At 39.8% G+C, this 16,038-nt stretch overlaps 1 protein-coding gene across 3 annotated transcripts in view; it reads left to right on the forward strand.

Annotated features, from left to right (window-relative positions):
• arhgef7a (Rho guanine nucleotide exchange factor (GEF) 7a) overlaps positions 1 to 15,245 on the forward strand; it is a 30,580-nt gene extending 15,335 nt beyond the window's left edge. Inside the window, exons 7-23 of one of the 3 annotated variants that reach the window (XM_031734562.2) lie at positions 72 to 160; positions 890 to 984; positions 1,176 to 1,271; positions 1,516 to 1,638; positions 3,867 to 4,005; positions 4,092 to 4,151; positions 4,265 to 4,411; positions 4,773 to 4,859; positions 4,970 to 5,048; positions 5,136 to 5,275; positions 7,172 to 7,393; positions 7,540 to 7,633; positions 7,944 to 8,033; positions 8,465 to 8,644; positions 12,524 to 12,623; positions 14,162 to 14,216; positions 14,363 to 15,245. In XM_031734562.2, the coding sequence (XP_031590422.2) occupies positions 72 to 160; positions 890 to 984; positions 1,176 to 1,271; positions 1,516 to 1,638; positions 3,867 to 4,005; positions 4,092 to 4,151; positions 4,265 to 4,411; positions 4,773 to 4,859; positions 4,970 to 5,048; positions 5,136 to 5,275; positions 7,172 to 7,393; positions 7,540 to 7,633; positions 7,944 to 8,033; positions 8,465 to 8,644; positions 12,524 to 12,623; positions 14,162 to 14,216; positions 14,363 to 14,485 (1,919 nt within the window). In that variant the 3' untranslated portion in view covers positions 14,486 to 15,245. The remainder of the gene's footprint in view (positions 1 to 71; positions 161 to 889; positions 985 to 1,175; positions 1,272 to 1,515; positions 1,639 to 3,866; positions 4,006 to 4,091; positions 4,152 to 4,264; positions 4,412 to 4,772; positions 4,860 to 4,969; positions 5,049 to 5,135; positions 5,276 to 7,171; positions 7,394 to 7,539; positions 7,634 to 7,943; positions 8,034 to 8,464; positions 8,645 to 12,523; positions 12,624 to 14,161; positions 14,217 to 14,362) is intronic. The other 2 variants (XM_031734560.2, XM_039600330.1) reach the window with 2 other exon arrangements.
• Positions 15,246 to 16,038: the final 793 nt, after the last annotated feature.

Below are 16,038 nucleotides of genomic sequence, written 5' to 3' on the forward strand. Positions count from 1 at the left end.
AATACTGAATTCAAAATGGGTTCAGTGTATGAGTACTTGCATCAAATCATTTGTTTCCCTTCTGATTGTAGACAAACAAGTGTCCCCCAAGTCTGGCACCCTTAAGAGCCCACCTAAAGGCTTTGACACATCTGCAATCAGCAAGACGTACTATAATTTGGTAAGCAAGCAACTTAACAGTTTTTTGGGGGTTTTTTTTTTTTTGCTTTCTCCTGTTAGTGTTTTTTTCCTCCATGCATCTCTGTGGTTACTATCTTTGGCTTTTCTTGTTTCACGTCTTTCTGTTTTTGTCTGGGTCTTTGCTTTTTTCCATCTGTTAATGATCTTCACTGAAAGAAGCTGTCCTCTCAGTTATTTTGCCTTTCATGCATCTGTGATCACAGCTGCATGATGGGCAAAATTGTTTTCTCACACTGCATCTTTATCACATAGTAGCTACTCTGTGTGTGGTTATCTGTATCTGTGTGTCTTGTGGCTGATTATGTACAACCGACTGCATTAAATGAGTATAAATTTTTTTTTACTGATTTTATTTTAAAAAAACTGCCCCTTTATTGGAGTTCTAAATATTTTGCATTGTAATCCATTTATAAATGTAATGCTGGAGGTCAGCACTGAACCCAAAGTTATGTTTTTATTTATTTATTTATTGTTGAAGATCAAATTATGTATGCATCTTCTGTTCTTGTGTTATTAATTACCTTGTCAGAAATTGTGAAAGTAATTGATACACTGTGTTTACATTCACATTTTAATCTTGTATGTTGGTGTGCACTAGAAAGCAGACAAATATTTAGATTTTCAGAATGAGTGTTATAGCCGTTCTAAATGACTATAACAAGTCTGTTATTATAGATAATAATTTAATTTCTCTCCTCTTTATTTTTAGGTGTTACAGAACATTTTAGAAACCGAGACTGAATATTCCAAGGACCTTCAGAGTCTCCTGATGAACTACCTGCGACCTCTTCAGAATATTGAAAAGTATGACTCACTTAGACATAATGCGACTTTACATGCAATTCTTTTGAAATGCATAAAATTAACGTGAATTGTTTGTTTTTGGTTTTTTTGCATAATCTAAAGGACTAAGTGGGCAGAAGTCCTTGGCTTACATGTACATGTTACTGAATAATTTTTTACTAATCTCCACACTTCATCACTTTGTCTTCCAGACTGAGCAGCTCAGATGTGGCTCTGATTCTGGGAAACCTGGAAGAGATCAGCACCTTCCAGCAGATGCTCGTCCAATCACTGGAGGAGTGCACCAAGTTAGTCCCTCCCAGCACACACAGCCCCACTGCAGCAGCATCTTCACTGTTTCTCAATACACAGAGGGACATCTAGTGTTGGACTGCATGTACTACAGGGATATTGGGCTAGACTGTACTTAGACTATGGAAATTTACGGAATTACACTGCATATGTGCATATAGCCTCTTCCTAGTGTAGGAGAGTTAATATAGGTGTATTTTGACCTTCTGTGATCCTATTTTTTTCTTTTTATCTGTTTAGGCTTCCAGAAAGCCAACAAAGGGTGGGCAGCTTCTTCCTTAAGCACATGCCACAGATGAAGGCTCTCTATGTTGGTTACTGCTCGAACCATCCCTCTGCAGTTAATGTACTCACCCAATACGGGTATGCTCACATCAGCTGTAATTAGTATCATTAAACAGTGTCGCCAGCCTTTCCCACACGTGGCACAGCAGGTCGTACAAATGACCGTGTTAACAAAGGAAATGGGGCTCGTCATCTTGTTGATGTTAAATGTGGTCTTAGCTTCCTCTCGTTTAGGCTTGTCACTGTCATCATCACTGTCCAGTCGATATTCCATGTTACACACACTGCTGTTGAGATGGGGTTTTTTTTATTTAATGTATTTGCAGTAGCAAATTACAGAGGGGACATCGTAAGAGGCTTAAGGTGGGATACACTGAACCATTAAGTTTGTGAGATGGCTTAATTTCACCTGATGCATGTCAGCTAGTTATTAAAACAAGTGACCAGAAGATAGCCATTAGCAAAGTAAGCAGATCCAAGAACAACAAGAATGGCCACACAGGTAACAGTTTAATGCTCCATCAGTGTTTGGACAGATTGTGCTTTAACAGAAGAGGAAGTGCAGTATTCTCTTTCACTCATGTGTCTGACGCATTAGCACAAACTCTATCTGGAGGTGATGGGCTGAATGTAAATTTTGCTCAGCAGTCTTAGTAACATGAAATTTAAAGGAGCTGCGAGGACCTCTAGAGGACAGAAAATTGAGAGAGATTATCTCGAGTGAGCTGTAGAAGCTCACCTGAGATGCATCTGAAATATGAAGTTTGTCAGCCTTGTAGATACTTATTGAATTATCCGTCATTCTAAACGTGTCTATAGGTTTTCTAACGTTACTGCCTGGATGGATTGTAACAAATGCTGTACATATGAAGGTGCTGAAAAGGCAGTGTGTTATTTATCATTTTCACCCCTCAGTCTGAGAGGCTGATGGATGTAATGTTGTTACATAAACACAATAAGTCGAATGAGGCGATATAGGATATCAAATTGATACCATAGGTGCATCTATTAAAAAACCTTGAACAAATTTGAAACTCAGTGACCTCGACCTCAAAGTCTAGGTAAGAGGTCAGGTTTTCTAAAAACAAATCTTGTGAATGTGATAACTCACTAAGGATTTTCAAATTTATACCATATGAGCCAATTTCAAAAACAAAATACGGACTTTATAAAGTGGGCAGCACTGTTGCCTCACTGCAAGAAGGTTCTGAGTTCGACTCCACCATCTGGTCTGGGCTTTCAGATGTTCTCCCCGTGTCCGTGTCTGGCAGGGGTTCTCTCTGGGTGGGTTCTCGTAGTCATTCAGGTAGTGGGGTTAGGTTAATTGATGAGTCTTATTTTGCCCATAAGTGCAAGTGGTTGTCTGTATATGGTCTCTCTGTGTTAGCCCTGTGTCAGCTTGGCAACCTGTCTATGGGTTGCCAAGGTATCTATGAGAGCTGGGATTTTTTAAAACTGGGTTTTACAAAATTTTAAATGGTAAAATTTGTTTTTAGCTTTTGAAAGTGGAGGACTGTGTATAAAAATAGCTAAAATCATTTAACATATTGACACATTGTTTTATGTTTGATGAAGTCCTCTGTGGTAGTGAACAGAGGCAATATTACCAAAAAAAGTATCTTTGTTCAACAAATTATGGATCTAAGTGAACATCTCACTTTGGGCTTTAAGTCACAGTGAGAGGAATAGTCGAGATTTTCTGACATTTTACAGAGCATTGATGAATTCATTTCAATTCAATTTTATTTATACAGCGCCAAATCACAACAACAGTCGCCTCAAGGCGCTTTATCTTGTACAGTAGATTGCACAATAATAAATACAGAGAAAAACCCAACAATCATATGACCCCCTATGAGCAAGCACTTTGGCGACAGTGGGAAGGAAAAACTCCCTTTTAACAGGAAGGAACCTCCGGCAGAACCAGGCTCAGGGAGGGGCGGGGCCATCTGCTGCGACCGGTTGTGGTGAGAGAAGGAAGACGGGATAAAAGACATGCTGTGGAAGAGAGCCAGAGATTAATTGTCAGTCAGATTAGTCAGATTTTTGATAAAATAATGTACAGATTGATTGATAATGGAAAATAATAGGTACTTGCAATCCCTAGCTGCCTCCATATGCCTCCTTATGAAGGCAGCAGGGGTGAGTAGCACAATCAGAATACCAATTAGGACGGTTTGACCTTCAGTGGTTCTTAAAACTATTAAATGACTGACAAAGCCAACTTATGTGTTGCGTGCACACCCTGTGATGATGCTGTTTGTGGTGTAGCTTAAATGTTTTGTTTCTCTTTGGTTCTCTTGCAGTGAAGTATTGGGAGAGTTTATGGAAGGGCGCGGTGCTGTCAGTCCCGGGATCCTCACCCTGACCACAGGCCTCAGTAAACCCTTTATGAGACTGGACAAATACCCCACACTACTTAAAGAGCTCGAGAGACACATGGAGGTGTGTGTGTCTCTGTATATCCATCCTTCTTGAGCTCCTGTGTTTAGCTTTTCTTGTTAAATGTATAACGTGTCTGCCCTTTTTAGGAGAATCACCCAGACAGACCAGACATCCAGAAGTGCATGACGTCTTTCAAAAGTCTGTCGGTAAGCTGAACTCTCCTCCTCTCCAGACGGACACAGCACGTAACCAGACTTTCTATGAAATGAAATGGCTTAAGAAAGGGTTTTGAAACAGTCGTCTGTCTCTTTCACGCCAGGCTCAGTGCCAGGAGGTGCGGAAACGAAAGGAGCTGGAGCTGCAGATTCTTACAGAATCCATCCGGCTGTGGGAGGGGGATGACATCAAAACCTTAGGCTCTGTGATCTACATGAGCCAGGTCTTGGTCCAGAGTCAGCTGTCAGAGGTATTTATTCGGCTCCTTCATCTATACTTCGCTCTGCTATAAACTGCTGCAATATTCGCTTCCTATAAATATGATATCAAAGTGCATAAATTGTAGTCTTTTGTACACATAGTACAAATAGTTAGTTCAATTCAAAGAGTCAAAATAATTACTGTTAAAGTTTAAGTCAGTGGTAAAGGAATGTGTCCCAAAACTCGCAAAATTTAAATTAAAGCTAAAAACAGTTACTGTTTATACCTGCCTAACCTTTGCTGCTGGAGCCATCTGTTCATCTGTAGACTTTGAAGTGGGCTATACAAGCTAAAGGCTTCCTATTTGTCCAAAAAATGCTCACTCATACTCTCTACATTTTCTGCTTTAGGAGAAAAATGAGCGTTACCTCATGCTCTTCCCCCACATCCTCCTCATGCTGTCTGCCAGCCCCAGGATGAGTGGCTTCATATTCCAGGTCAGTAGTCTCATTTATTTATATATAAAATAAATAAAAAATCAATCATTTATTTATTTTATTTGTTTTCTTGCATGTCATGTGTCTGATGTGGTTATTTCGCTCTCCAGGGAAAATTGCCCCTGGCAGGCATGGCAGTAACCCAACTAGAAGACTGTGAAGCCCATAAAAATGCTTTCGAGCTCAATGGTAAGGGCACGTTTTACAAGCAAGATGCTGACTCATTCCTGTGGATTTTCATTAACACCTTAAACAATACTGTCCCTGTTCCTGTAGGCACAATGTTTGACCGTCTCCTGGTGATCTGCACCAACCAGCAGGACCTGCAGGACTGGGTGGAACACCTGACCAGACAAATCAAACACACTGCAGCCACAGCGCCCAGCCACAAACCACTCACTGTTCCCTGCCACACGGTCAGAACTCAGTGATTACATACCCACGTGTAGATCATTTTCTTTCTATTCATTGAATATATTGATTTCTCACTGACTGCGCCCTTTAATTACAGTACATTATACATATAATGTCTAGCAATCACCTCAAATGATGATGTAAACCCACATGAAGTGGCTGATTTCTTTTACTGGAATTGTCACAATACACAATTGCATTTACTGAAATTAACTTTAAAAAATGCATAATATTTAGCATTTATCCTTGGAACAAACAAATTGATATAATTTTAGTTTTGGTGTACCCCTGTGCATGTTCGTGACACCACTGTGAAATGAGATAAATGCCATATATAGGGCTGTTTCACAGATGTATGTAGTGGAGTTTTAGCATGTCCAACCAGGAGCAGATCTCTGGACACTCACTGTGGAAGCGTGATATACCATATCTGGTTCAAATATGAATATGAAGCTGCCAAACAGGAGGGAAAGAACTTTCTGCACAGTTTCTGCAGAGAAGCTTTGTGGATGTAGTAAAGGAGAGGACATGCAGAGGGTTGTTGTGACAGAAGAGGATGCTAGGGATAAGGTGAGGTGAATGCAGGTGATGAGCTGTGGTGACCAGACGCAAAATAAGACGCTGTAAACATTTAGTTTACTTGAAGGAGGCATTTTGTGTCTTAAGACAGCCTGAAGACAGCTGAACATTTATCCATGACATTTGTCAGTCTGCAGTGCTCAGTCCAGCATGAATTACACGTTTCCCGCTCAGTTGTTTGGTGTCATGATTATTTAATTATGACAGCAGTAACCATGTTTATGCCCACCCCTCTTTAGTTAATTTCTCCAGGTTCCTAAGGTTTGAGGGGTTCTTTCACATGACCTGTAGCTCTGTCCACAAATTCTCAGTAGTGTTCAGGCCGGAGCTCTGGGTGTGTCACTCCAAGGCATCCATTTTTTTTGTCATTTCTTGAATAATTTGGCTCTGTGTTTTGAATCGTTATCTTGTTGGAAGGTTCATTGCTGCTCAAGTCCAAGTTTTTCGGTAGCCTTGCTTATGCTTTCATTGAGAGTCTAGATAGACACGTCCTATTTCAAAACAACACCAGTGCATTATACTCACACCTCAGCATTTGACTGCTGGGAACTTGTTTTTGGGTTGAACGCTTCACCTTTCTTTCACCACACCTCTGCTCCCGAAGAGCAGTGTCTGTTTTGAAATCTGTTTTCTGTAGGTTCGCCTTGGTTGTGACATGTGGGTTACTGTTGGCCTCACGTAACACTTTTCTTGTCAGAAGGGGCATCATCTTGGGTTTACTATTTGACCCAAGTCTACTTATTCCTTTGGACCTTGACTGTGTGGAATTGTACCTATTACTGATCCTCTGGGCTGTGGCTGCAGGCATCTGCCATTGCTTGGTCATGGCCTTTGTAGCCCACGCCATCCTTTGAACTCTCACAATGTGTGACCTGAGCTCCTCACTTATTTATTTCTTCTTACCCATGGCACATGTGCTGCTTCTGACCATGACCTGATCGTTCTTTTTTTAAACAACTCCCCTCAATTTATAGCCCCCAGAAATTCTCTAAAAATCAACATAGCTTGCATTTATTGCCTCACATTATAGAAACATCGGGAACGCCCTGGGTGTCCTGCACTGTAAACAGTTGTCTTGATAGATACCGAGGCCTCTAAAAGATACAAATAATTTGGAACAGGGGTAAAAATTAAACATTAGTATTTTTAATGCTTTTTGTTGTGTTGCTTGTTTGCTATTCTCATGTATGAAACAACAAAAACACCTTTTTGTAAGCGCCAAACAAATGAATAGTAAATCCATTCATTTATTGTTCTTCTTTGCAAGCTACATATTCATTGTATAACACACTCACCTTGTTGCTTCTCGTCCCCCTCAGCTCCCATCTCACCCTCTCACCCCATCCCGACATGCTGAGAACAGGGCTTTGACAGTGGCTCCTACCTACCACACCCTGCCTCACCCATCCTCCCATGGGACACCTCACAACACCATGATGTGGGGCCCACTGGAACCACCAAATACCCCCAAACCATGGAGCCTGAGCTGCCTGCGACCTGCACCCCCGCTACGGCCCTCTGCCGCCCTCTGTTACAAGGAGGTAAAGCTGATTTACGTTGCTTATGATAAAACCATGTAATCCTAATGCTAAGAAAATGTATGTGCTAGTGAAATGAATAACGATCCTTTTTTAAAATTAATATAGCCTGTTTATAAAGTATTCTACCTTTTGTCCTTCATGTGCAGGATCTTAGTAAAAGTCCTAAGAGTGTGAAGAAACTTCTTCCCAAGCGCAAACCTGAGCGGAAACAGTCGGAAGAGGAATTTGCCTTGAGGAAGAGTATGTGTAAAGTCTTTTATTGTCATATGCTTGGAGTCTTTTTTTCCTCCATAAAAAGTAATAGTTTGACATTTAAGAAATGGCTGAATCGCAGCCTGACTCTACGGAAAACTGCATATTGTTGTGTATACCTCCTTTTCCTTATAGATTAAACAGTGCTGCTAAACTAATAGCTTGTTCTCTCCTTACATTTTACTCACTAGACGGCTAAGAAAGCGGTATCAGTCTTCCTATTTCTTTCATAGTGGGAGAACAAAGACATTAGCATGTGAATTAAATGTGCTTTTTCCTGGCACCGTCTCTTTCTCAGGCACAGCTGCTCTGGAAGAAGACGCCCAAATCCTGAAAGTTATCGAGGCATACTGCACCAGCGCCAAAACCAGGCAGACTCTTAACTCTAGTAAGAAAAAATAAAGTCTTACCCGTGCATATATACAAACGAAAGAAGAGAGGTTCATACTGGAGCTTGCTCTCTTTGCGCCAGCTGCATCTGTATTCTGTACTCAGTGCCTTTCTTTAACTTTATTCTGTACTGACCCCTCTAACAGTATCTCTTCTTCTTCCTGTTTCTCCTCCATTCCTTTACTTTTGGCATTATTTTCCTTGAGTTTATCCTTTCCTCATCTTTTATTTGATGTTTTTCTATAATTTTCTCCATCGTCTCATCCTGCATCTTCCATTGGTTTTATGATTTGCCATTTGTTGCGTGTTTGCGTATGCTTCCTCCTCCCTCCCTCCCTCCCTCCCTGTGCCGTCACTCGTCTTCCCTCGACCACCATTTCCTCCTCCTGCATTCGCAACATCACTCTCAACCCCGCCCGCTCCACCCAGCCTGGCAGGGCACCGACCTGATGCACAACCACGTGCTGGCCGACGTGGACCAGTCCTGCGTGGACTCGCCGGGCCGCCGTAGCAGCGTGTCCCGGCCAGAACTGACCTCTGACCTTTCGGAGGACTCAGACTATGACTCCATCTGGACCACCCACAGTTACAGAATGGGCTCAGTGCCACGCAAGAGCTGCATCTCTCACCAGAACTGAAGACCGTACAGTACTGCCAAGCTGTGCTGTGAAGTGAAGTACAGCCCGCTTACCTCTTTTCTCTTCAATGTGTTTAAAAAAAAAAAAAGATTTTTTTTTAATTTATCTATTTATTTTCTATTATGATTTTTTAATTTTTGTGTTAACTTATTTGTTTTATTTATTTTTCGACAGTTTGTTTGAAGATGTTTCAGGCATCTCCCTGTTGCCTTTGCCATTTCCCCTTTTATGTGCCTCCTCTCTTTCTGTATTTGTCATGCAGTAGGTGTTTGATAATTTATTGTTAATTTATCTTGAATGTGACCACTCCCCTTGTTTGAACATAAATGGGGTAAGCTCTCAGGAGAGAGTACAGGGATTTCAGAGTGGAATATGTGGGAGGGAGACCCAGGGGTGGGAGAAATGGGGACTGAGCTTTTCCTGTCTGATATTCAGATGTATTTCAGGAACGACTGTATTCTATTTACCATGTACTACTCCTCTCCAGTATGTGTTTCTAGAGTATGTATGCTGAAACATAGCACAGATGCTACACAGGTACAGGCACATATCCCCCTGCTGTCTGAAAATATAACGGCATGCAAATGCAATATCCAAATTATCGACGTTTAATAGAATTTTCAGAACATGAAGTTATACCCGTGTTGCAAACCCGTGACAGCATGAAATTTAACATTCCAGATAGCTGTTGTGTGTTCAGTCCAAACTGAATATTCAGTAGTTTAATTAAATATTCAGCGCCTAATAGTTTGTCAAATTCAGTCCATTTTTTTGTCCTTTGTCCATAGCTGCTACAGAAAGAGGAGATTATCACATACTCTTCACTCTCTGAGTAAGGTGTTACTAATTTGATTAAAGTCATTCTACCAAGACTGATAAATAATAAGGTTCTGACTGCCTAAATGACCAAAAAACTCCATTTCAGACTTGCCTATAGTAGTATGCAGATGTACAGATAGTTTTAGTACTTCTCTTGTGACCATTGCGAATATAATTCTAGCTCTATGGTATCAGGTGGGGGGGCAGACTGTCTGCAGGACTACATACCACCGCTGGCATTAAGTAATTGGATATCATTTGTTTTCCTTTGATTTTTTTTTTTTTTTTTAAAGTGAAGAAGTGACTCTTATTACTGTTCCTTTTGATAGTTTACTCCTAGTGTAGTCCCTAAGGCATCATCCTCAGCCTGATCTTAAGGGTCCCCAGTTTTCTCTTAAATATACAGTTTCAACTTTGAAATACAAGTCAAAATCTCAGGCTTCAGGATTCAGAGTGCTCTAAAAGCTTAGTCATTTGTTCTCTTTTCGTGATACATAACGACACGTCGAGATGTATGACGATAAAGAGAGGGGTCTTCTTGATACATCTTCTGTTTGTAAAGACAGCCAATAAGGAGAAATCTGGCGGCTTAAAAGGGAGAGGAGCTAAAATAACTTGGATTAAAGTCAAGACCACACAAAGGAGCAGTATAAGCTAAATAAGGATTATTATGAGCAATAATCATGCAAAGACACTCTAGTAGAGTCAAGGAATAAGAATAGGAGTTTAATTGGTCCCTTTAATCTCTAGTAATGTTTCTGTCCGTATCACAGGGTTGCATTTATATAATGGTTTAATACTCAAGTTAATGAATTATTGAAATGAAAAGTTTCATATAAAACAGGCGAAGGGTGTCAGTCTGTGAGCTACAAGCTAAAACGGCTACAATCCTATAGCAGAAATTGAACGCCTTCGTTTGATGGGGGATATGTGTCCCATACGTTAAAGAAACAGCTTACCATTTGGGGAAATGCACTCACTACATTTCTTGCCAAGTTCTGTGTGAAGAGTGATAACACCCTCATTCAGTATGACTCTGAAGCTTAGCATAAAGGACGAGAAGAGCTAGTCTGCCTCTGTCTAACGGTAATAAATCCAACAGCTAGGACCTTTTTAAACGTCACCATTTTAATAAACAAAATTCAGCAGGTTAATTTTAGCGCACTAACGAGTGCTTGTTGACTGACAGAACTAGTTTTTTGTTGTTGTTGTTGTTGTTTTTTAAGTTTTGCTAGGTTTGGCTAAACATGTTGCAACTCCAGCTCCAGCTCTAACCCTGCAAGCATGAATTGATATCAGTCTTCTTATGTCACTCATCCATGGGAAGAAGCATTTACTTGCGTCTAACTTTAAGTCATGAATTTGCGTTATGTGCCAGGAGAACAGCTTGTCAGCCATGTTTACTAGCTTTCAACGTCAACTAGCTCGACAGGCTTCTCAGACAGGAGAGGATGGTTATAAAGTCACCGATGAAACTAATAACTCTGGGTGTAGCTCTTGTTGTATGCTCTGACAATTTGAACCACAGAAAAATGTTCAATGCCATTTGAAAACATCACCCCTTTTCTTTCTTTCTTTCTTTTTTGTTGCAACAAACTAGCACCTATGCTGTGGCCTCATTACCGAGACTTGCCTTCGCGTCGTCCGGCTTGTGAGGCTTCCCATACTATCTAGCGTTAATGACTATTTTTATGAAGAAGTATTTTTCCAGTCTTGGATATTAAAAGTACAGGCTGACATCCTCTTACAGTAAGCAATGTAAGTGACATAGAATATATTGGTCCATGTTACAGTTTGAACTGCTCTTTTTTTTCTTCTTCTTCTTGTATTTATTATTTGGTATAAATGCTCCTTTTTAAAAAAATTATTTATATTTTATTCTGTATGCCGATGTTTACAAAATGATCCCTGGAAGAATCTTTTTTTTTTCTTTTTGAAATTTTCTCGGTCTGTATCAACGTTTACACAGAATTTATGACATGAAGTGTTTGAGTTCTTTTGCACAATCATGTAACAGGCCAGTGGGTGGGTTGAGGGATAGAATCTGTTCAAATTCTGTACTTTTTGTCGTCTGCCTAGAGTGTGTATGATATAATCCTAAAGGTAGACTTAAGTATTCAGTGTTACTGTAAAGTAAATGCTCATTCGTAGTGTAAATGCTCACCCTCTGTGTTTTGATAGCATTGAGGGTTTAAAAAGAAAAAAAAAAGCAAGAGAGAGAGAGAGATCATGATTATACAGGAACATTTCTATGTGAACTACTCGTTCAGCTCACAATACTGTCAGAGTGGACTTGAAATATAAAGAGCACATAATGACCCTTTCTGTAAATACTAGTTGTCTTGGAGCAAGGAAAAAAAATCCATTCAATCTTCTATGAGTATTTGAGCTAAGAATATCACTGTCCTTATATCATGTGCTATATTTTGTGACAGGTGTATTCTGTGGTTTTAAACTAAGTCGAACTGTGGGACAGGCAGGGTGACGAGACTAACTGTCTTTAGCCAACATTGTCCTCTGTGTGCTCAAATGTTGTATTCAGTTCACACACGTGGCCATGTCTTATCTGCAAACGGCGCCTTCGGTGTATTTGTTCTACACTGCTGAAGTGTTCAAGTCCCAAACGCTGTATTCTGAGTTTTGAATAAATCTGTCATTTGGTAGACGTTGGCATTCATGTGACTTTGTTTTTGCAGAACAAGTATGTGGTTTCATTTGGGAGAGATGGTGAAGTCTTTGTTAGTTTCAAATGACCAAGAAGCTGTATGACGAATGGTCAAATGACTTTGTTTTTTTGTCTCCGCTTTGCTTTCACTATCCTCTGTGTCTTCTGTCTGAAAACCGGTCTGTGCATGACTAACACACAACTACAACCAGCTGTGCGTGTTCGTGTCTCTTGGATGCTGTGTGTCATTCCAATAAAATTCCGATTTTGGTCTTAAAAAAGGAAAAGTCATTTACCAAAGATGACTGCACTGGCTTATTGCGATCGGAAGTACCAACTGTTGAGAGCTGTTCTGTTTTGAAACAGGGGCACAAAGGGAAACGGGGCTCCATGTCATCATCCCCGGTGAGGAGAAAGTACTTTTGGAGGATCCCAGTCGCAACGGACAAAGTACTTTGGAAGAAAAGTAAGATGATGGATGACTCTCTTTTCCATGCTTCTATCCTAGCTCAAGCCTAATGTCTTTAAGTCCTGTAATTCTCAGCCCAGTCCTTTCCATATTCTGTGTGCGGTGCTTATAGAGCCGTGGAAAAAGTATTTGCTCCCTTCCTGTTTTTTTGTTTTTTGTTTTGTATATTTGTCACGCCTACATTTTTCAGATCATCAAATTTTACCTACCTCACCCTGTGTGGAAAAGGCTAATAACTGCTTGTGCCACGCCTGGGCAGCAAGAACTGTCACCAAGCAAGGAATTTAGGCCCAGTCTTCTTTGAAGAATGGTTTTGATTCAGCCAGATTGGTGGGTTTGTTTACTAAAGCATGAACAGCCTGTTTACGGTCATGTCAAAGCATCTCAATCAGGTTTAAGGCTGGGCTTTAGGTCAGCAGTTTTTCTCCTTGTAGCTCTCCCATAGATGTCTCCTTTTATTGTTGAATCACGAACTCTCACCTGAACTGAGACGAGGGAGACCTGCAGTTCTTTAGATGTTGTTCTTGGTTGTTTTGTAACTTCCTGGATGAGTCGTCAGTGCACTCTTGGAGTACTTTTGGTAGGCTGGCTCCCTCTGGGAAGGTTCACCACTGTTCCAAGTTTTCTCCACTGGTAGATAACGGCTCTCACCGTGATTCACTGGAGTCCCAAAAATGGCTTTGTAGCAATTTCAACACTGATAGATGTCAATGATGTTGTTTCTCATCTGTTTTTCTTTAAATAATGGTGTGAAGTGTTGCTTTTAGACCTTTTCACTTTTTCTGGCAAGTTCTATTTTAAGTGATTTCTTGATTCACAGTTGATTCATACTAATATAGAAAACTGATGTTGGAACCCTGAGTCATTACTGCGAGCTAGATGAAGGCTCTCCTCACCGTTTGAGGTCTGTGTTGAAATAACAATAGTGCCAAGGTCAGATCAGGACTTGCAGGGAGAGTTCTGTTAAGAGCAGGGAATATTATGTGGGATTCACTCATAATAAAGTCGTTTTTTTATACAACCGTAGTCTAGTGAGGAGTGAAGTAAGTTGTATAAGGGTGTGTCAGCATTCCTTGTAGGAAAAATAAACTTTTAGTGTTGTTTTGTTTTCCTTAAACTCTGTTCTTTTTGTTTCTTTGAGTGTTTGTTACCAGTTTTTGAGACGTCATTTTAAAATTTTGTGTGATGGTAGATAACAACAACAGCTTGAGTTGATTTAATTTGGGTGAAAATTGTGTCAAGGTCAGACAAAATGTGAAAATCAGTAACGCTTCATCTTAAAACTACAATACAATGTGTATGACTGTCATTGTTAGCGCCACTGGCTTTTTTGGCTTTGTTTTTTTAATACTTCGCCCTACCACCTCACAATGACGCCTTAGCAGGATTTCCGCGTCTAAATAAAAAAAATCACAAAACATCAAAGTCTCTTGCACTTTAGGGGAAGTTGCGCTCTCTAAGTGCGTTTGTTATAAATATTTTTTTATTAATTTTTACAATTATTTTTCAAATTTTATTTATTTATTTTTAAATAGGAGCCTGGTGGATGTGGTATATGCCCTGAGGGATGAGGTTCAAGAGCTGAAACAGGTGATGTTGGATGTTTGTTGGGTAACTCATTATACTGTGTTTATGAAATTATAGAGGTCAAAACTGGATAATTTTAGAGGCTGAGTGACTAAATGTAATCTTCAGATTTGTTTTAAAATGTATTTCATGATTGTTTTCCAACACAGGATAACAAGAAGATGAAGAGGTCACTGGAGGAAGAGCAGCGAGCACGGAAGGATCTAGAAAAAGTTGTTAGAAACGTTCTGAAGAGCATTAACGACCCAGCGTGGGATGAGACAAACCTGTGAGGCTCATGTGAACACCCATGTGAAGCTTGTAGAAAGAAAGAACTTGTATAGTACCTGTGGACTTGATTGCACTGTTTGAAAGACACAGTCACATACATGAATTAAGCTCAGTTGTGTGAAGGTAAATGTGCATCTTGAGGCAAGTAAACGTGGGCTTGTTTGAGATGGATCCACGAGTGCACTTTAAGTGCCATTCAGCTTAATAGACGGGCCTTATTGAGATGACTTGTTAAACTTCCTCGACCATCTGTCCCACAACAACATTCCTTGATCACTAAGCAAGCGTGAATGAATTGTACTGAACCATCCAGCATCAATGTCTGTGGCTGTGTTCACAAAGCTGGAGGATAACTGGAGAGAGTTCCTCTCCGTCTGTTTACAATCATTTAACGGCACGACTATCCACTATACAGAATGGTACTTTAATGGTGTTAATGGTCCAAAGGCTTTGACGAGTCTTAACTTGAACAAAGCCATTTCATAACCTCTTTATTTAATTTTTATGAAATGATTTTTTGCAGGGTATCCTCCTCAGACTCAGGCTAAGCCTGATGTTTTTAGCCTTCAGCAAAGCTTGTGCCAGGAAACTCCTTTATGTCTGTTTTTAATCCATTTCTTTCTTTTGTTTTTCTTTGACAACTTTACATTTTCATTTTTCCTAAGGGAACTGTACAGATATTAATGTTGTACTGTATATTGTAAATACTGCTAAAAGATGAGCCTTTGCCCGTTGGGATAAATAAATGTGTTCTCTGAGGTATGCTTTTGAATGCCGCTACTAAATCTGCCCAATCCCCATTTAGTATTAAGGAAGGAATATATACACACACATGCGCTCACTCTTGTGTGCCCGCTGGGATGAATACATGTCTGTCAGGAAATAAACCTAATAAGAATACCAATATTTAAATTCAAAATTTTACTATTAAAGTTTTAGTTTATAATTAACTTGCCTGAAACCTTTAGGTGACACATAGAAAACCACAAAATCAGCTTATACGCCTGTGTGTGACTACTTTATTATTTCTTTTCAGCACCTACGCACAGAGGCTGTGTGTAGGTGCTGGTTTGAAGCCTTTTGGGAATCTTGCCATATTTCAACAGGTTTGAGAACCAATAATTACATGATCCTACAAGCAGAACTTATTTCTATCCAAAGAAAATCACGATAGCAAGTTAAGTTTAAATATGACTCTCACCAAAGAGTATACTTGTCTAAAAAAATTTTTCCAGTGGTAGATGAAGTCATTTATATATAAATAATTTTTTAAAAGCCCAGAGGTTAAATGTTGTTTAGTTTCTGATAAAACATCTTCACCTGAAAATGTGAAGTAAATAATCTTAGTGTTTAAAATAACAGTGGTTTCCCCTGAAATTTAGTAGACTGAATGAAATTGGACTACAGTATGTTTTCTACAGTATATTGTTCCTAAAATATGGGCGCGTGAGCTTTAACAGTGACTGTAGCTGAGTAATATTACATTGAAATGTATCTAATTGGCTAATAACAGGCCAAACATTCAGGCTAATATTATGGAAACAAATATGTGCCT

This window comes from Oreochromis aureus, linkage group 16, assembly GCF_013358895.1.
Source record: "Oreochromis aureus strain Israel breed Guangdong linkage group 16, ZZ_aureus, whole genome shotgun sequence".
Lineage (NCBI taxonomy): Eukaryota > Metazoa > Chordata > Actinopteri > Cichliformes > Cichlidae > Oreochromis > Oreochromis aureus.